This window comes from Desmodus rotundus, chromosome 4 (assembly GCF_022682495.2).
Source record: "Desmodus rotundus isolate HL8 chromosome 4, HLdesRot8A.1, whole genome shotgun sequence".
Taxonomy (NCBI): Eukaryota; Metazoa; Chordata; class Mammalia; order Chiroptera; family Phyllostomidae; genus Desmodus; species Desmodus rotundus.
Window position 1 is genome coordinate 147,270,983 of NC_071390.1, and position 21,116 is coordinate 147,292,098.

Consider the following 21,116-nt stretch of genomic DNA (forward strand, 5'->3'; position numbering starts at 1 on the left):
ATGCCACGGCCGAGGACGAGGTGAGTTTGAGCAGGAGGCAGAGGAGGAGCTTGTGGCCTAGAGCCATCCCTGTAAAGAATGGCTGCATGTGGGCTCCCTCTTCACTCACAACCTGTTCTCTGGCAACCAAATCTAAAACAGCATGCCAAGCTCTATCCCACCTGAGGACCTGGGGCTGCCTGAAAATTCTCCTTGGTCTTCTACCTCCTCACCCATGAAGTTTCCTCAGAGAGGTCTTCCCTGACCACCCTGCCTAGGAAGGTATTTCTGTTATTCTCAGTAATGGCACTGTACTTTATTTCCTGATATTTAGGGCAATCTGTGGTTTAGTCACTTACTTAGTTCTTCATTTTCTGGCTCCCTTACCAAGCTTCATGGTTGCAGGGATTTGGCCTGTCCTGCTCCCCACTGTATCCTGAGCCTAGCAAAATGCCAGGCACACAGCAGGCCCTCAGCCAGCATTTGCTGAATGTGTAAATGAATGATTCACCCAAAATCTTCTCCACAAAAGAGAACTGTATCAGCAAGGCCCCAGCAAGAAACCATGGCAAACTTCAATTGAGGAGAGTTTAATGAAGGGGTGGCGTATCAAGCAATAGAAGAGTGCAGAGAAACCAAAGGTATACTGCAGTACCTCAGGCTGGGAGCAGTGGGTGCTCTGTTACCACTCCAAGGCCCAAGGGACCTGGAGGGAGTGATTGCCAGAGCCTGGGGAGAGAGCAAGCAGGAGAGAAGGGCCAGGTGGCAGCACCTAAGATCTTGGCTTGAAGGAGGCAACCGAGGAATTAAGTGCCTGACTTCATGTTTCTCCCTCATCTCCTACTGGTCCCCTTTGCCCAAATACAACTAGAAGCCAGAGAAGATGGTGACAAGAGAGCCTGTTAATGTGGTCCACACAGGACAGCCCTCTCGGTCAAGGGCAGGTAGAATGGTGAATGGAGAATATGAGACCTATCCAAAAGGTATCCAGCAATGTACTATGAAAAATAGGGACACTTATTGAAGAAGATACAAGAAACATTGTACATAAGACAAGGACACCTCAGTCCCCTTTAAAGGAGGCATCTTGGGACCTCACACAGTTCTCCCAATCACAGTCAGCTGCCCTGTCATATTTTCCTAAATCTCATCAATGGTCTGAAATCTATTCCTTTCAAAGGTGATTCTAGTTTTGGGAAAAGCCAGATGCCACAGAGTGACAAATATGGGCTGTAGTGGTGCTGAGTCACCTGGGTGATTTGATGTTTCACCAAAAAACTCTGCACGAGATGTGATGCATGAGTGGGCACGTTGTCATGATGAAGCTGCCAGTCACCAGTTGCCCACAGCTGCAGCCTTCTGCATCATCTGAGTGGTCTCTGTGGAGGAATGTTCAAGCTTAATGCAAAATGTGATGCAGATTCATTGCTCTACTCGCTCAGTCATTTTGAATGTGACGGCCACACGGTACACATGCTCACTCAGTGGTCACCTACCACCCCCACTGACTAGTACAGTGAAGTCATCATGTTCACACGTGTGTGTTCTGGTCCACTCTCCTTGGCTGCCAGGTTACTAATGAATGTCATGCAAACAGTTCTCATTTTATTAACAATGGCTGGACTTTTTCCAGACAGACCTCATACATTTCACATGGATCATAGGACCCAATAAAACACACACACACACAAAAAAAACATAGACTTTTTAAATTGAGACTCTTATCAACCAAGGGCATGGCTGTACATTCAGAACACATTGCAAAGGTTCCTGGTAGAGAAGAAAGCACCCTCAACCCCAGAAAAGTCAGTTCCGATCTAAGCAGCCAAGGATCATATGGGACGCATTTCCAAAGTATCTTCTCAGATGCTTCTCTCAAAAAGATGTGTTACATGAGAAAATGGGTACCAGAGTCAAATAAGTTGAGAAAATCATAGGTTAAATTGACTTTTCACTGCAAGGTTTCTCAAGCCCTTTATTGATCCAGTGTTCGTGGTTCAATTCCAAAGGAAAAAGCTTCTCGGTAGCCTCTCGGCGTGCTCTTCAGCACCCACCTGTGCTGCCCTGATGGTCAGGCTACTGCGGTTCTAGCTTCAGAATTCAATTCCGTCACTGCCTGGTTGTCTGGACACTGCAAGTCATTTGACTCCCTTGGGTCTCATTTTCCTCCTTTGCCCAAAAAAAGGAGTTGACCTTAGACGTTCATATTTTTAGGATTCAATCTCTATCCCAGAGTCAGAGTTGACTAGTACATTTGAATTTCTCAGGGCAAAAAGCCTGAATCAGTAGAGAACCTCAGAGTGACAGCTTCTTCAGAGTGTTCAATGGTGTCATGTTCTCCTCTTGACCTAGACCTTAGTCCTGACCTTGTTTGTCATCAGCTCTGCACAGCTCGAGCCCCTGGCAGTGACACACACTAACCAACTGCCTGCAGCGAATTACTCAGCCCTGGTTTCTGCCCAGTCTGGTTCTACCTCCATGACTCAGTCATCTCCATCTGTGACACTTCAGTATCTACAAGGTCATCCTGCTGTGCCCAGAATCACATGTCCTGTGGTTCTGAGCTCAAGGACCTCACCAGCAGCTCCACCCATGCTGTCCCCAGCAGTTTTCTTCCAGCTACTGCTTTCTTTTCATACTATTGTGTTTATTTCTACATCATCCACATTGTTCCTACCAACACTGGATAGCAGTTTCATCTTTTCTCCCTCTTCCCGAAGCTGCCACTTCCCCTCCTCTCACGGCTTCCTGTGGCTTCCCCGTATTCCTTTGCACAGAAGTTACCACTCCTCTTCCACGTCGGTGGCTTGAAAATCAACCTTTCCTTCAAAGGAGACACAATAGCAAGTTAGTTGTTCATTAGGGCCACCATGCTGAAACTGGGATATTTTTGAGTGTGAAAGGGGGTGCCAAACAACAAGCTGAACATATTGTGCCAACAACAACAAACATAACACAGCAATTATGCCAAAACAATAGGTGTGAAGGTGTAAACCAGGACTGTCCAAAACAGGTTTTATGGTCACCCCATTGTATGCAGACATACAACATATTATACCACCAAAATTTCATATAATTTTCTTCTAGGAGATGTGTTCATGCCTGAATCCTGCAGATCTGAAGCACTATTCCTGGCTGCATGGTTTCTTGAGTCACATGTATTGCTCGTTTCTGACTGTCCCCTAAATCAGCCAGATTCCTCTTCCAAGTGACAGGCTTCCTGAATGGGCAGCTAAACCTGCTACGATGCTCAAGGTCTTGGTCACTGAATTTGCAATTCAGATCACAGCAGCAGCTGCATCCTTGCCTCTTCTCCCTCCTCTGTGCAGCTTTCTTTCTTACCTTCCTTATCCACTTTGTCCCATCTGTCTAGCTTAATCTCATTGTCTATCTTTTAGTGTGTCTACGGACACCCACTGCAACATTCTCCAGGACTTTCCCAAAGTCAAGAGCAAGACGTCTGGGTCGTCAATACCCAGACCTTTGCAAGCCTGCTTCTGCTGTGAGATTTGTGCTCCTCTTCTCTGCAGCTAGATCCTTTTTGGCAAGTGTCCACACTCATTCCACTAGCCTCTGTGTTGTTTTGCTGGAAAAACATAGAATCTCAACTCAAGCTAGTTTAGCCCAAAAGAAGAATTCATTGGCTCAAGGATCTAAGAAAACTTTTGACAATGGGAAGGACAGGGATGCAGAGGAAAGACTGAACCAGAGAACCAAGTGCCACCCAGACTTTGTCCATGACTCTTGTCCTATTTAAGGTCATCAGCTTGCATCCCTCTCCTAGATGACTAGCATTACCATTAGCATGTGCCAGGGAATGTGGTCTCTGAGCTCCCAAGTTTTCCTCCTTAGTGGTGTGTGGGTGCATGCATGCATCTGCAGCCACAGGTATATTTCCATTAATTCCTAGGTGTGAACTTGAGGCCAGACAACCAGGAGGCCCTGAGTCACACTGGGCTGGAAGGGCACAGGAGGCCTAGGCACGTTATTCTGTCTCTGAAGTATTGTTGAATGCAGGACAGAGATCTCTTTACCACTTGGTGACTACAAGAAACAGGAATCTTGGTGGTCTGTGTACACTGGTGGCTTCTGTTGCATCTCAGCTCAGACTCTTCTGCCAGTTTTTGTTGATGACTGGGTAAGGCAGGACTTATTTAACTGTTGTGCTTGATGAATGTCAGGCACACCTTAGTGCTTTTAACACAAAGATAAGTAACTTCATGGCATTGGACCTCCAGTCCAAAATCCAGAACCCAGCTTGGATCGGAGTCTCAATATCTAAGTGAAACAGCCGGAGGCGGAGCAAGAAGGGTGGGATAGTTTCCACAAGAATGGATTTGCTGGGCTGAGGGCTCCACAGGTTCTTTTACACTGAGCTCCGGGGTTCCTGGAACTGCCCACCTAAGTTAGGGCAGCCCACCTTTCATCCTCCTGACCCCTGGGGGATGTACTCAGTGTCTCCTGCTGACCACGCAACACTCCATCAGCACAATTTACTCTAGCCTCTTCATTTGTTGTTGTTTTATTTTATTTGTTATTATCAGCTGCTGGTGAGCTTGTTACTTTGGGAAGGTCCTCACAGGCTGTCATTATATAATTGCCCCAGCCTACCACCACACAAGCCAGAAATCACCCCTAACATCTCCACCCAGTTACTTCCAGCACAACAAACAACTTCTCAGCTCCGCCCCCTGGCTTGTTTCTCTAGCTCCTCCCTCTGCCAGGCTACTTCCCTGGCTTGCTGGGTTAGTCATATGCGTGTGGACTTTCAGTGCAGTTTCACCATGTGGGCTGATTTGTCTGTCTTAGTAACTCCCAAATTTTCCCTTACCTTTGACACATCTCTTTCTAGCACCTTGAACTTCTTCTTCAGATAGCATCTGATGCTCCCTTTTGTCAAGCTGCTCACACCCTCCTTTGTATTTCTCTTGAGATCTTTTTGAGGACCTTGTTGCCCATGTGCTCTTTGACCTACATACCACCACCCACTCATACAGACACCACCACCATCCCCCCCACTTGATGTCCTCAGAACCCTCTCTGCCCCTCTCCCTCTTTCACTTGATAGATCTAAACTAAGCAAGGCCATGCCTGAAGAAGGAGGAAGAGGAGAAGAGGAAGAAACAGAGGAACATAGTTAAGAGAATAAAATGGAAATAAATACATGCCTACCAATAATCACTTTAAATATAAATGGCTTAAATGCTGCAATCAAGACACATAGTTTAGCTGAATGGATAAAAAAACATGGCCCATATATATGCTTTCTGCAAGGGATCCACCTCAGAACAGAAGATACACACAAACCAAAAGTAAAGGGATTTGAAAAAGATATTTCATGCAAATGGAAAGGAAAAAAAAGCTGGAGTAGCAATACTTATATCTCAGTGGTACCCAACATTTTTGGCACCAGGGACAGGTTTTGGGAAGATGGTGGGGTGAGACACAGGAGATGGAGCTCAGGTGAGCTTCCCTTTACTTGCTCACCTGCTGTGGATGGTGGGGGCAGGGGGGTTGGAGTGGAGGCAGCTGACAGGAGGCAGGGCAGAGCTCAGGTGAGCTTCACTTGCTGGCTGTGGAAGGAGCAGGGAGGAGACAAGAGGCTACCTCATTCTTTCCCTTTCCTCTTCCTCTGTGACTCATTATATGTATAGTAGATACTGGATGCGATCCCACAGGGCACTGTTAATGTTAATTTAAAAGTCCTTTTTTCCCCCCCTCTCTATACTTCTGTTTTGAGGTTTCTATTATTTTGTCTTCAGGTTCTTGTGCGGTGTGCAATCCCATGTTAAACCAATTTATATTTTAAAGCAATTTATATTGTATTTTTCAGATCTATAGTTTCCAGTTGGCTCCTTTTTTATAGTTTTTCTTTCCAGGCTGAAATTCCATATCTGTTAACTCTTCAAGTTCATTTCTTCATTAAATCCTTGAACAAATTCATAGTATGTCTTAAAGTCCTGTCTAATAATGCCAACATGTGTCATCTTTGAGGCAGTTCCTGTTAACATTTCTCCTGTTTATGGGTCACTTATTCCTGCTTTGTATCACATATAGTATTTTTTAAAATATATATATGCTTTGAAATGTACTTAGTGCTAAATTTTGAGCACTAAGACATACTATTTTTCCTTAAAGAATGTTGGGTTAACTTTCAGTGTGCCACTGATTTACCAATGGATCAGTTTGATCCCGCTGAGACTTACTTTAGGCTTTGCTATGGCGGGTGTTGGGTGGTCCTTGCTTTAGATGTGGCCTTTCTAGACCCTCTGCTGGATATCTGAGGCCTTCAGCAAGCTCTCTCCACTCTGGCTAGTTGGAACTCCAACATCGTCCAGCTCTGCTTGGCTTCTGCAGATTCTGTCCGGCTTAGACCCTCCAGTGGCTGTCCTCTGCCCACCAGGGTCTTATCTTGCACCTACACAGCTTAGCTTGCATCGAAGACTCCAGAGGACCCTCTGAGAATCCAAGGCTTCTGGAGCTCCTTCACTGTTAGTGTTCTCTCCCCCAATTCTAGCCACTTTACCAACCCTGAGCCCATTCTCTGTCTCCTCAGCCCAGTGAGACCACTGCTGTCTGACCGGGCTCCATTTTCCTGTGCCATAGTTTGGAAGGCGCCCCCAGGAAGATCCCAGGGTGAAAGTGCTGTTTCCTTTTTTCCCAAAGATCACAGCCCTGTGCTGGCTGTTGTCTACTGCCTGAAACCAGTTGCTTCATATATTTGCCCAGTTGTGTCGTTTTTATGTTGGGAAGGTGAATCTGATACTTGTTACTTCTTCATGAGTAAAGCTCCTAGTCAACAGTAAGCCATTAGTATTAAGTTTTTAGAGAGTCAAAAGTTGTATGAGGATTTTCAACTGCACATGAGGTCAGTGTCCCTAACCACTGTGTTGTTCAAGGGTCAACCATACTGAGGTCCATCCAGAAGTTATCCAGCCATGTAATAAGAAAATCAGAGACATTTATTGAAGAAGATACAGGATACAAGAAACATTGTACATAGGACAATGATGTCTTAGTCCCCTTCAAAGTTGGCACTTTGGGACCTCACAGTTTTCCTAATTGCCATCAGCTGCCCATCATATTTCCCTGAATCTCATCGATGTTCTGAAATCTCTTCCCTTTCAAAGGTGATTTTAGTTTTGGGAAATGCCAGGAGTTGCAGGGCATCAAATTTTGGCTGTAGGAGGAGTGAGTTACCTGAGTGATTTGATGTTTTGCCAAAAAAACTCTGCACGAGACTTGATACACAAGCGGGTGCATTGTTGTGATGAAGCTGCCAATCACCAGTTGCTCTTAGCTGCAGCCTTCTTAATCATCCAAATAGTTTATGCAGAGGAATGTGTAAGCTTAATGCAAATTTTGATGTAGATTGGTTGCTCTACTTGCTCAGTCATTTTGAATGTAATGGCTACACAGTACACATGCTCACTCAACAGCATCAACAATCCCCACTGACTAGTACAGTGAAGTTGTCATTGTTCACACATGCGAATTCCAGTCCACTCTCCTTGGCTGCCAGGTTACGCTGATATTGCACAAACCACTCTCGTTATAATAACAATGGCTGGACTTTTTCTGGACAGTCCTCATATATCTAAAGTAGATGCTGATTACTGGAACTTGAGAAAACAAGAGCCTGCTCCTTTGCAGGTGTTGTTGATGGAAAGATCTTAGCCAACGTGGAGCCTTATACATTGTTAGCAAGTTAACAAGAACCTAAGTAGTCTTAACCACACACACTAATAGTACTTTATAAAGTAAAAATGCAAGATGAGTCATTCAGATCACAGACAAGTTAGGCCAAGCAGCAATACAAAATCACCAAACCATGGGAGTAACGATATGTCCTTTCACATGAAGCAGCTACCACAGGTTACACTCTGTGGGTCGACAAGGTGTTGGTGACGGGGAAATGAACAAATGCATATGGGGGATGATTTCAGACATAAGCTCCAAAGATAGTGCACATTTCTGCATTTTCACTTCCTGTTGCACAAGTTCAAAAGTAGCTGTGCACTGGATGAAAGTGATTTTCTTTACCACAAAACTACTTTCAAAAGTATCCAAATAAAAATGAAAACTAAGAAAAATCGCATTGTCGTCTTTAAGGTCAGTAACTTAAGGCATAAAGACAGTCAGCAAATACTGCTCGAGTTATCCTGTACCAGAGCTGAAATAGTGTTCTGTCCCGTTGGAGGAGATCGAGACAGAACAGCTAGTGATTGTCAACTACTTACTCTGTTTAGCCCTGTACTGAGCACGTCATACGCACTATCTTTCTGATTCCTCAGAGCAACCTTATGAGGTGGCCACTATTACTATCACCCCATTTTAGGGACAAGGAAACCAAGACATTTTTTTGACGTCCCACAGTTAAGAACAACAGAAGCAGGACTGATCCAAAGACCACACATGCTCTTAACCACTACATGCTATGCCATACATGTGCGTTAGGAACACGGCAATGTCAGGCAGTAAGCCTATGGGAAAATGCCAAAATGAGTGACAAAGATACTGTTACAGAAGGTCATCAAAAGAGCAAAAGGCACCTGGAGAAGCTTAGAGAGATGAGGCTTGATTTAAATTCAGATTGGAACTCGCAGACAAAAGATTAGTAGGACGATGTTGAGGATACCTACCGTCCCTTCTCACAAGCACTGCCGTGGTGCTGTCAGAGAAATAAAGAAAGTTGGCCTTATGAGTCATTAAGCTGATTTACTGTGACCATTCTTATATAATTATATAATTTTTATGTGTATACAAAATTTTATTGAAGTTTCTATAAATATATATTTTAAGTATACACATGTATATACATTTATAGGAGCACTGGTTAAGGCAAGTTCACATAACCATGTGTCCATCGTCTCCATTATAGAGGAGAAACTTCACAGCCTCAGAGGATGTAATGTCTCCCCTCTGGTGGAAAGGGCAGGCAGGCTTACTCTCTACCATAAAAGACTGGGTTCTCTAAACCAGTCAGGGTCCCTCCTCTGCATCACAACCCGCCGCACTTGTAGGCATCTGTCTTGGCCTGCTCCCATTGCCCCATGGGACTTGGGGGCGAGGAGAACTGACACAATGAGCGGTCACTTGCTGCTTGCTGTGCCCTGAATAATAAAGTCCTTTGTCTCTGACCCAGGAGTCTCATGTCTCTGGCAGCAGCCGTGAAACCGTGGCAGCTAATTACGAGTAGGGTAAAACCCCAGACCCTTCACACTTCACAGACAGGAAAATTTATTTATTTTCTAGGTAGGTCAATTCTGTCCTCATCCTTATTGAAAAATAGGGCATCTGCTTTGGCATCCATTGGATGGATATCAAGTAGATCCACCTTGGAGCTCAGAGAAGCCAAGGAAGATAAAATGCCTGTGTGGGAGTCTCCCCTGAATGCTCAGACAGGGTGTCCAGGGACCAGGTTAAGTCAAGGGCAGCCCTTTCCGTGTCCATACCCTCAAAGTGCTCAACATCCAAAGCGAGGGTTGACAAGGTGGCCCATGAGCCAAATCTGGCTCACCTCTGTGATACTAAACAAAGTTCAGTATCTATGGCTGCTTTTGTGCTACAATAGCAGAGTTGAGTGGATGCAATAGAGACGGTACGGCCAGCAAAGCCTAAAATACTGACTATCTGGCCCTTTAAGGAAAACATTTGCTGACTTCAGATCTAGAAAAAGAGACAGATACATGAAGAATAAAATATTCCCCCAAAGCACACTAAAGGCAGTGGTGTGAACAGAACATTATGTGAGAATCAAACAGAAAGCTATAAACACACACACACATGCACACACTAACGTGCACGGGTAGCTTCCCCACCCCCTTGCACACACACATCGGTCATTTACATGCATAGTCTTATTCATCCTCACAGCGGCTTTATTAGGCATATTGACTGGTTCAAATTTAAAGTGTTGCCACGTCCTAGCTGAGTGATTTGGGGGTAAGTTATTACTTAACTTCTCTGTGCCTCACTTGCTAAGCATGAGTAATGCTACCTTATATTTCACAGGGTCCTGGAAGGATTAAATGAAGGCGTAGACTAGCCTCTGACACACAGTGAGCAACATGTAAATAGTTGTTACTCTTTACCCCCACTCCTCTCCAGAAGAGCAGACTGAGGAACAGAGAGGTGTAGTGATTTTGTCAAGGTCACACAGTAGAGAAAGGTCGATGCAGAACTTAATCTCAGCTCTAACTCCACACCTGGGCTTTTCACCACTGTTGTGATATTGCTTCTCAATAATATAGGCTTGAACTTATAAGTAAAATCACCACAGTAAAGTTTTTTCACTTTTTCCAAAAATTCTTTTTATTTTTTAAATTATGATTCGTGGTTGTTATTGGCAGATCCTATGGGTCCCCATGCTGGGTGAGTTCTGAAAGAGCCTTAACTGAATTCACTATTTAATACATTCACACCTAATGCTTTGATAGCCGTTCTTTGAAGTCTCAATCACTTTTATTATTAAAATAACTATATTCATAGCTTTAAAAGCAAAGCTTTTGTTAGTAATCTATATAATAATATTCAAGTAATTTTAAATAAAGAATAATACTTTTAAATACTAAGCTCCAGGTAAAGGATTTGATGCTATTGTATTCCTCTAAGAATATAGCAAAGTGAAGTTTTTCATTTAGTTTTCCTAGAGTCAGTTTATCCTACCCTTAGTATTCAGCCGGTTAAAGCAAATAAGTCCCATCAGTGTGTGGACTAGAGTATTCCCCTTGGCAGAGGAATACTCTAGTAATATCTCGTTAAAGAAAAAAGTTACCATTTAAAGAATTCTATGTCAATAAAAAGAAGAGGCACTATCCATTTGATTTAACATATGGTTTTGAGCTTCCAGAGAAGTAATTTTCATAGATGACAATGCTCTTTCTTTGACAAGGAAATAATACTTTGGAAATCTGAAATATACCTACTAAAAGCACAGTGCAAACTGGAATCCTCACTTAGGACACCTGCTCAAAGGCTGGAGGCTTTGAAAAGAATTGTTTATTTCTCCATTTAAATAATAGCAATTTTTGAAAATTAGATATTAATTTTAATGAAATGGTTTGATCTCCAGAAGAGAAACTGTAGCTTTTGATTCTGACAAACTCACAAGTAGCTTTTGTATAAATTGTTTTGAAATCTCACAACCACAACACTTTTCAGTGTCCGCAGTTTTTAAGCGACAGGTCTCTAACTCAGCTCTCCATAGCTCTAGACGTTGCCCCACATTTCCTGGATCTAGTGCTGACCAAATAGCATGTTATTCCACAAGGAGATCCTTAGCACTTTCTCCTCCCACTGCGGCGATGGAGGCCGTGCGTTTCAGATGGGGCAGCACAGATCGAGGGGCTGCTGTCAGCCTGGGTCCTTGAGTGGCTGTGTGGAGCAGAACGCTCTCTACGGGCCTGTGTTTGACATGTAAGGTGATAAAAGACGTCCGTGCTGAGCTACTGAGGTTTAAGGACTATTACCACTGTATAGATGTTCTATTCAAATACAACTGTCTTTTTGCCTCTTCTCCAAGAGAATCATCTTCTCCATCCTGATCCGTCTTGGAGAAGATGAACCCCTTGGATCATCTCATTGCTTTGTAGAAGCTCTTCCTTTATTAAGGATTTGAACATTTTGTTTCTTACATATGTTGCCAATTTTTCTCCCTGCCTATAATCTTGGTCACATTTTATTTTACTGAGCAGAAATAATTTTGCTTATACTGTATTTTTTGAACAGAAATTTAAAAGTTTTATATAGCCAAACTTGTCAACTATGTTCTGTGGCTTCTAGGTTTTTTTTTTTTTTTTTTAATCACAAGTAGAAAGGAGCTCCACTTGCCAAGATTACAATTTTCTAATTGTCATTTACTGAATAGGCCATCACTTCCCCAGAGGGTAAAAGAAGCTATGTCTGGACTTAGTATTTTTCTATGTCTATGCCTGCTTCATACTAATTTATTTATTATTGCTTTTTAATATATATTCTTATATACGATGGATGCAATTCCGCCTTCTTTTTTTCAAAATATTATTGGCATTCATATGCATTCATTCTTCCAGATGAATTTTACAATTTGTCAAGTTCCAGAAAAGAAAATGTGTTGAGATTCTATGTGAAATTATACTAAATGTGTATTTAATCAAGAAAGTGGTATCTTCATTTATTAAGATCTCATTAAAATTTTGTTTTTTAAAATGTATTTTTTATTAAATCTACTTTTTAGGCATTTTATAGCTTTTGTTGCTGTTGTGAATATGTTTTCCTGTTATACTAGATTGGATTATTATTACATTTTATGACTCTAAACTGGTAACACAATAAACTTCAAAGACCTGGGAACAGAATTTAAACTCATTCCTGTTAATAATTACCCAGGCTCTAGTTAAGACAGGCGGCACACGCAGTGTCTCGAAGATGAACAAGATTTCTTTGGCCCGTACGTGCCAGACTAAAAGCTGTGGTGTCTGTCTGCCTGGACCATGGCACGGGGGCTCTGCACGGAGCCTCTCCCCCACTCTATTGTGATATCGGGCCCTATAAAACTCTTTCCAAAACTTACCAGGAAGTTGTTTTTCAGAAAGGCTACTTTCTGTATTATACTTGTGATCTGTCTGAAGCTCCCAGAGAGGAATTCCCTGGTCTTTGCTCCTCCTGAGAAACTGCTCTGTGCTTTCACATAGTGGCCCTGATTGTACATCATGTAACAGAGTATCTCCTCCACACGGGCTGCTAGAGAGCACAGTCTCAAACTTTCACTCACTTCTAAACATGCATAAGATTTTCTTTTTTTTCTTTTTTAAAGTATATTTTATTGATTATGCTATTACAGTGGTCCCCTTCTTTCCTGCATAAGATTTTCATGGGTGCATTTGAATTCTAAGCTTATTCCTGACCATGTTGAACGTTTTTTCCTACACTTATGCCTGGTTTTCACTTATTATTTATTTTGTTTTATTTAATTTTATTTTAATCTAACTTATTGGGGTGACATTAGTAAATAAAAGTATACGATTCTACACTATATCATCTGTATATTGTACTGTGTGTTCACCACCCCAAGTCAAGTCTCCTTACATCACAATTTATCCCCCTTTACCACCTTCTACCACCCCTCACTCCACCACCCTTCTCTCCGGTAATTGCCATACTGTTGTCCATGGTGTTTTTAGAAATATTTATAGTTCATGAGTCTTTCTCTATTTTTCTTCGTTTAATCCCTTCACCCTTCTCACCCAGCCCCTATCCCCCTCCCCTCTGACAGCTGTCACTCTGTTCTCTGTATCCGTGAGTCTGTCTCCACTTTGCTTATTTCCACATATAGAGTGAAATTATACAATATTCATTTGTTTTCATTTTGTTATATCTTTGAAATCTAAATGCTTCCTGGATCAAAATAGACTTAAAAATGCTTAGAAGAGTTTGTATCCTCTAATCCATGTGCTAGTTCATGAAATTTATGATAAATATAATTACCACACTATTTGATATACATAACTTTATTTTGAAATGAATTATAGTTTTTGAAATTTTTCTGCATAAAGCTGGTTCATACAGAAAAATCTTGGCCTTAATTACTAAAATCAAACTCACTTTTAAAAGTCTAGTAAAATGGGAAACTTTTAAACTTTAAACAGGTAGTCTTTAAAGTCTGATCAGGAAAGAAATACTTGATCAGATTAATCGTATTACTTATTTTTATCTCTCTTACTATTTGAAATGCATGTTTGCTCTGTTTTGTGCACAATTCCTCAGCAAAGATTTATTCCATTTCTATATTTCAAAGTGTTCCAGAAAAGAAGAATGTTTAAACTATTTAAATTTAAAATAATGTTTTTGTCACCCAGCATTAAAAATGTGTAAAGGCCAAACAGAATTGCTCTTAACTGGACGTATATTTCCGAGTCAACATAGATAGGACAAAAACAATTTATGGAAATAGTTTTTAGAAATATTTGTAGTTTAATGAAGTATCTTAAACATTGTCCTAAATAAGTTTTTAAAAATGTGAACAAAAAATTTAGAATTTGTAATACTACAATACTACAATTTGTAATACTATATTCAAACCATAAATAATCATAACTCTATGAAAGTGAGAAAGGGGACTGAAGACATTAAACGCCACTGAGTTTATTTAACCAAGTGCTCCTGACGTGTTCCGGGCACGAAGAATGACAGTGATGAGGCTGCAGAGTCGTCTGGGATGAGCAGCTGAGTGTTTTTACAGCAGGAGTCCCACAGGGCGGAGATGGTCCTTAGGAAACCTGCGGCGGACTAATTTTGACAATAATAAGCTTTTCATGAGGAACAGGAAGCATATGATGATCTAATCAGATGAGGCATTTGCCAAAGCCTGGATTCAGAAGCACAACAATATCGATCCAAGTTTCCTCATTTCTACACAGAGAAAAGCTTTCTAATACTTTTATTTAAAGAAATAAAACTAATTTGTGAACTTCATAAAAAGTGCATAGAATAAATTTCTTGTTCTTTGAGCCCTTTTGTGTTTATTTGATCGTTTTAGAGAAATCTGTAAAGATCTGCTTCTTTACTTTTTAGCTTCATCAGTCCACCTGGATGGAACATGAGGTCAACAATGTATATTTCAGGACGGTGACCCCCAATCACTCCCTTCTGAGATTCATTCATCAGCCTAACTTCATTCCACGCTCTTCCGTAATCCCCTCGAACCAATGAGCAGCCGATGCCAATTTTATCAGCCAGAGCCTGTGGGTGAAAACACGAGATCAACCAAGAGTGAAGAGGGAGGGGGTGGGGGGAAATCCTTAGTTGTAAGACCCACCTTGGTTGAAGGTGAAATATGCAACTCTTGCAAAGAAGTGCTTAGATAGGAGGCTGAAAAAATGTGGGATATTGTGATAGGAGCCGATAAAATGTGGTGCGTTTCCTTGTTCCTCAAGATCCTGTAGATTTAAAATTCTGTGTAGGTCCTGCTAGGAAGTGACGTTTTTCAGGCAGTCCCACCACATTGTATCAGCAAAGATTGATAATGTCTTTGGAGAAAAGCTGTTCCACAGGCTTTCAGCACTGGTGTATCTATCAATATTTCCATGTGCCGAGGCCGCTCTCTGGCTGTGATACACAGTGAGACTGAATGGAGGGACCAAATGGGTGGGGACCTATGTCTAGCCAATTTATTCTGGGTGATGTACACAGACAGATGCTGTAGAGCAGGAGCGAAATTGTGAGTGGTTGGTCCTTCCTGGGCTGCCTGCTGCCCCCTTCTCAGGGGTTGCTTATGTTTTCAGGGACTTGTCTCTTCAGTTTGTCTTAATCTTGACATTATTTTTTAAAAAGTAGCCTTAAAATAATCTGGAAACTTCTTAGCCACATTATAGTGGATAAGAGAGTTGGCTCAGACTGCCAGAGTTTGAATTTCAGCTCTGCCACTTACTAGTTGATGTCACCTTATGCAAATGACTGGGCCTCTGTGTGCTTCCATTTCTTCATCTGTGAAATGAGGAAAACGGCAGTCTAACCACCCTCCTCGTGGGGGTTTATAAAGATGAAGTGAGTTAATACGTGTCAAGCACTTAGAGCATGAATGCTGGCACAGAGTGAGTACTCAATAAACGTGCCTGGTACTAGAAGGCAAGAATTGTGTTGTTTCAATAATCTCTATACTCATGTATTAATGTGATTTATCTGAATGTATAGCACCCTGTGATATTGTGATTTCTAATAAGAAATATATTTTGGTTTTCATCAGGGTTTCTGGTACAGAACTCCTAAAATCCTTAGAATTTCCTAAGTGATGAGTGCCATACAGGTGTCTTTGGTTATGCTAATGAGATGACTGTTGGACCTCACCTGAGGATAACCGCTGGTTGCCCAGAGAATCAACCACTTGATTAGAGGTTCGGAACTTTCAGTCTTACTCCCTCCCAGTACCTCTGCAGAGAGAGGAGGGGTTGGAAGTTGAGCCAGTCAATGGCCAAAGCCTATGTGAAGCCTCCGCAGAAACCCTAAAGGACAGGGTTCCAAAGCTTCTGGGTTGGTGAACAGGTAGAGCTTTGGGGTAGTGGCCCTCCTGAGGTCATGGATTCCCCACACCTTCACCTATATTCATCTCTCCACCTGGCTGCTCCTAAGTTACATTCTTTTACAATAAAATTGTAATCTAAGAGGTACGATATTTACCTGAGTTCTATGAGCAGCTCTTGTAAATTAATTGAACCCAAGGATGGGGTTGTTGGAACCTCTGATCTATAGCTGGGCAGTCAGAAGCACAGTTGATAATCTAGGCTTGTGACTGGCATCTGAAGTGGAGTAGGGAGCTGTCTTGTGAGACTGAGCCCTTATGCTGTGGAATCCAGTGCTATCTCTGGGCAGACAGTGTCAGAATTGAGCTGAACTGTAGAAACCCAACTGTTGTCGGAAAATTGCTTTGATGTGTGGAACACCTTCCCTCCTAAGTTGGAATTAGTACTAGAATCATTTAACACTCATAGTCTAGTGGGGTAGAGAGAAACAACATGAACATACAGAGGTTTGCAAAAGTATGTTTACAGTTGTTCACATGGAAAATAATACAACAATTAATAAATAATAATATAAGGAGAAACTCTGTGTTTGGCAGACTCACAGCTATAAACCTACTTTTGCCCACTCCTGTATAATTATCTTTTCCAAAATAACTGATCTCTTACTCTATGTCAGGGCACATTAAATAATCAAAACAACCCAGTGAAAGAAATACTATTGTGTTTCCTGTTTTGTAGAGAGTAAAGCTGAGGTCAGGTAATTTTCCCAAGGTTATAGTAGGTGGTGACCCAATGTGAGAGCCAGGGACTCTGTCTCAGGAGGCTGAGTTCTTAACCTCAGAATGACACTACCTGCAGCTGAGATGAATCTGAAAGTCTCCTTTTTTCTTTGTGAAGTGAGAAAGCAGGTGATCTGCTTAGAGAAGAGGTGACGATGCAATGGCTTAGAAAGAAGGGCCGATGTGGGGCACAGCTGCTGAGGAAAACAGGAGAAGCCTGTGACTAGGAGCTGGAAAAAGGTGGCCAGGCTGCCTGCTAGTCCACCCACCATGGACACCCTGAATCCGCTATGACAATCCTCACTGTCATGTTCTGCAGCTGGAGTGTCATTAGTGGAAAGGACAGGCAATCAGACTGGTGGGCTGGCTAGGCAGAGGGGTAAGAGGATTACCTATGGCACATAGGTAAAAACGGGGATGGTCATAATTATAGGAGCTGTAGTAGTGGTTGTGGATATTATGAGAAAAGAAAATTACTTACTCTTTAAATAGCATGGATTTAATTTTAGATTTTAAAGGAGAAACAGCTAGGAGAGAGAAAGAGATTAAAGACAGGAAAGAAGAATTGATAGAGCAAGAAATCCAATGAGGGAAATTAATGAGCAAATTATAAGGTCTGTGGACAATTCATCTAGGCTGCCAACAAGCAAAAAATAAAGCCAAAATATGGAAGAAAGTGGGAAAGACAAAGTTAATATATGTAGGATGAGTGAAAGATTTTGGAGGGGTGAAGGATAAGGGACTTAATCAATGAGTTAAATTAACAGTGAGAATTTCATTGGTGGGCAGGCAAGGCCTGGGTAATTAATTGCACAACTCAGTTGAAATGTGGGGGTAAAGAATTCAGTTTGATGTGTTCCATTTGCCTGTCAACAGTAAACCCATCGGTGTACTGGGACTGATGTTCAGGCTTCCAAGTGGATTGAATGACACTGATGACTCCATTCACAAGAATGGTCAATGTAAAATATTCTTTTCTTAATAGAAATGGGTATAATACTGATTATTGAATAAACTTTAATGAAAATTTCACATTAAAAAAAGAATTCAGTTTGACATAATGTTGTAGACTGAATATTTGTTCACCCCCAGATTCACACATTGAAGCCCTACCCCTCAATGAGATGGTATTTGGAGGTGGAGCCTTTAGAAGGTAATTAGGTCCAGATGTGATCACGAGGGTGGAGCTTCCATGATGGCATTAGTGCCTTTATAGGAGGAGGCAGAGACCAGAGCGCACTCTCTCTGTACCAGGTGATTTCGTGCTAAGAAAACAGCAGATGCAAATCAGGAAGCGAGCCCTCATCTGATGTTGAATCTCCTGGCATCTTGATCTTAGATTTGTCAGCCTATGGAACTATGAGCAATGAATCTCATTGTTTAAGGCACCCAGTCTATGGCATTTTGTTATAGAAGCCCAAGCAGACTAATATGGTATCTATGAGATGCTTAAGTGTATCTAGCTAGAGGGTGAGGAGATACACAAATCTGGAGTCAGGAGATGTTTGTGGGACAGAGGCAAGTATCTGGAAGGTAGGTGGTATTTAAGGCCATAGGGAAGGATGGCCTCGCCCTGTGAAGTACATAGGTAGAGAAGAGAGAAGAGCCTGTATCAGAGCCTTGCAGGACCCCAATGTTTAAGAGAGCAGTGGAGGAAAAGAGGTCTCCAAAGGAGATAAGATGAAGCAGTAAGAGAGGACAAGTTACTAAAGAGAATGGTGTCAATGAAAGAGAATGATCAATGGCAAATTCTATTGTCTATCAAGTAAGACAGACAATAGATCACTCTCATCCTTCTTAACAGGGAGCAAAGGCCATACTGCAGTGACTTGAGAAGAAAAATGCGCAGTGCACCAAGGAGGGACAAAGAGTTGAGATGACTTGGTTTTGACCTGGAATGAGAACTGTCTATGGGTAGCACCATTATCGTAGGTTTTCATTCAGATAAGCACGGGTTCTCATTCCAATCGTACCTCAGGTTGACCTTAGGTAAATTTCTTCTCTAAATATCTGTTTTCTTATCTCTAAAACAAGGAGTCATTTCACCCCTGGCATTTTTGAGACTCTTACAATTATATTATCGAGCGCCTGGCACATAGGTAAAAACGGGGGTGGTCATAATTATAGGAGCTGTAGTAGTGGTTGTGGATATTATGGGAAAAGAAAATATACTTACTCTTTATATAGCATGGATTTAATTTTAGATTTTAAAGGAGAAACAGCTAGGAGAGAGAAAGAGATTAAAGACAGGAAAGGAGAATTGATAGAGCAAGAATCCAAGGAGTTAGGAAAGACTGACATCTGAATTATAAATAGAATTAGGGACTGGAGGCAACATATGCATGGATGTAGTGAGGTTTGTAGGTACTTGGGAAAGGATAAGAATTTTATACATTCAGTCTATGGTTTAGAAACCATTTTCTTAGCACCTATTATGTGACAGACACTGGATACGATGGAGAAAAACAAAGATCTCTTAATCCCGATCCTTCTCCAGCGTACTGCACCTCAGTGAATGACGCCACTGTTACCAGCTGCCCCTCCTAGAGCTTAGAAGTCATTCTGCTCTTCCCTGTTTTCTCTCACACCACACCCAGGCAGCCACCAGCTCCTTTCAGTTTTACCTCTTAAATCTCCCTCTAAACTCAGCCCCTCTTTCACATCCTCGACTGTGCCTTCAGTAAAGGTCACCCACACTTCTTGCTCCAGTAACCTTCCAACTGGTCTTCCTGTCTCCATTCTTGCCCCTGCTCTCGTCCATCCCACATTCCGTTGCCTGAGTGGTCTGTGAAAATAACGTTGCCCGTTCATTTCCCCTCAATTGCTTTTGGTGGCTACTCACATGGTGCTTTCTGATCTGGTCCTTTAGCTTCACCCAGTCCTTCTTTCTTCATCCAGACAAACTGTTCTACATTTCTCAAATGGCCCACTGACTCATATCTGTTACTTTGTATAAAAGGTCTACTTGGTTTAGAATACTCTTGCCTTCCTTTCTTACCTGTTGAAATCCTATGTTACCTCTAACATATCATTTTCTCTCCTGAAACTTTCCCTGACATCCCCTTAGAACCCACAAGTCTGGCTTAGGTATGCCTTGTATACAGGGACAGTCACTTTAGTGTCTCTCTATTCCCAGACCCTAGAAGAGGCCCTGGCCTATAGTTGGTGTGATAAATGTTAAATGAATATGCTCTTAATAGTCTGTGAATATATATGTACTTCTGTGAATGTGTATACACATACATATATATCTCAAATCTAAGTGATAGGATTAATATTATCCAGTTGGCAGCTAGCTCGCTCTATTATGATAAAGAGAAAACATTTTTACCTAATGGCAAATGAGACAAAACATCTTAAATACCTTGAAAAGCAAAGCTCGATGGTAGAAGATTCCTTCTTTGATCTGTCCAATTGGCACAACATTGGATTTAAGTTGAAATTTTATTTCACTTATATGAAGTTGCCAGCCAAAATTCTGTAGTTTCTCTTTTGGAATTTTACCGCCCATTTTTTCTGCCACATACCTGTGTCAATTACATTGAGATCAAATCACTCAAGTTTAATCTCTCACTTTGGACACTTTGAGTGTAACTATGTGTGTAGTTATAAAAACTATACTCCTCTGATTTTATTGTTTGCTTTATTCTTTAAAATGTACTTACTGTAATTAGGTTAACATTAGGCTTACTGAATTCAAAATGTCATATATAAACTGAAATTCTAATGATTTTATTAAATGCATGGAGAGAAATGAATGTTAATTTTCCCAATAAGATACAAATCAGTATCACTAAATTTGTATCAGTGGAGTTTTAGAATTTTATCATATTCTTGAAAAGTATATGTAAATGTCTGAAATCCAAGGCATTGTACTAACATATGGTCCTTCTTTCAAGAAATTTAAACTCAGAGACAAGACAAACACATAGAAATTTTCCCATTAGACTTCCAAATATTTTTAAGTTTTATAATGTTTTTCTTTTAAATTTCATTATGTTTTAAACTTAGTGAAAGGCATACGTTTACATAACACTGAAGTCAGGAGAGAGGAAGAAGCAAAAAGGATAAATGAGAAACAGGTGAAGAGGCAAGATGGCCGTGGTACACTTTGCCTGCGGGTTTCTCCTAATAGTAAGCTCTCCCTGAAGAAATCAGGAAACGCACCTGCAAAAATCCTCTGCAGACTGAAGCTACTGCATCTTAGAGTAAAGTCAGAATTGCATATTTCAAAGAGGGAATTTCCCCTTGTTGCATGTGGAAGGGAGCAAAAAACAATGGTGAAAACAAGAGAAAGAGCTGAGCAGAAAGCTTCTGACCGGACCCGCAGTCTTACTGCCCAGGGCACTGTGATGAAGGC

General features: G+C 41.5%; 1 protein-coding gene across 5 annotated transcripts in view; it reads right to left on the bottom strand.

Moving 5' to 3' along the window:
• Window positions 1-14,396: 14,396 nt before the first annotated feature.
• LOC112316864 (armadillo repeat-containing protein 3) overlaps window positions 14,397-21,116 on the bottom strand; it is a 75,583-nt gene continuing 68,863 nt past the window's right edge. For all 5 annotated transcript variants that reach the window (XM_053923365.1, XM_053923368.2, XM_053923366.1 and 2 more), the window contains 2 exons: window positions 20,121-20,283; window positions 14,397-14,700 (listed from right to left, as the gene is read on the bottom strand). In XM_053923365.1, coding sequence (XP_053779340.1) covers window positions 14,494-14,700; window positions 20,121-20,283 — 370 coding nt within the window. In that variant the 3' untranslated portion in view covers window positions 14,397-14,493. The remainder of the gene's footprint in view (window positions 14,701-20,120; window positions 20,284-21,116) is intronic.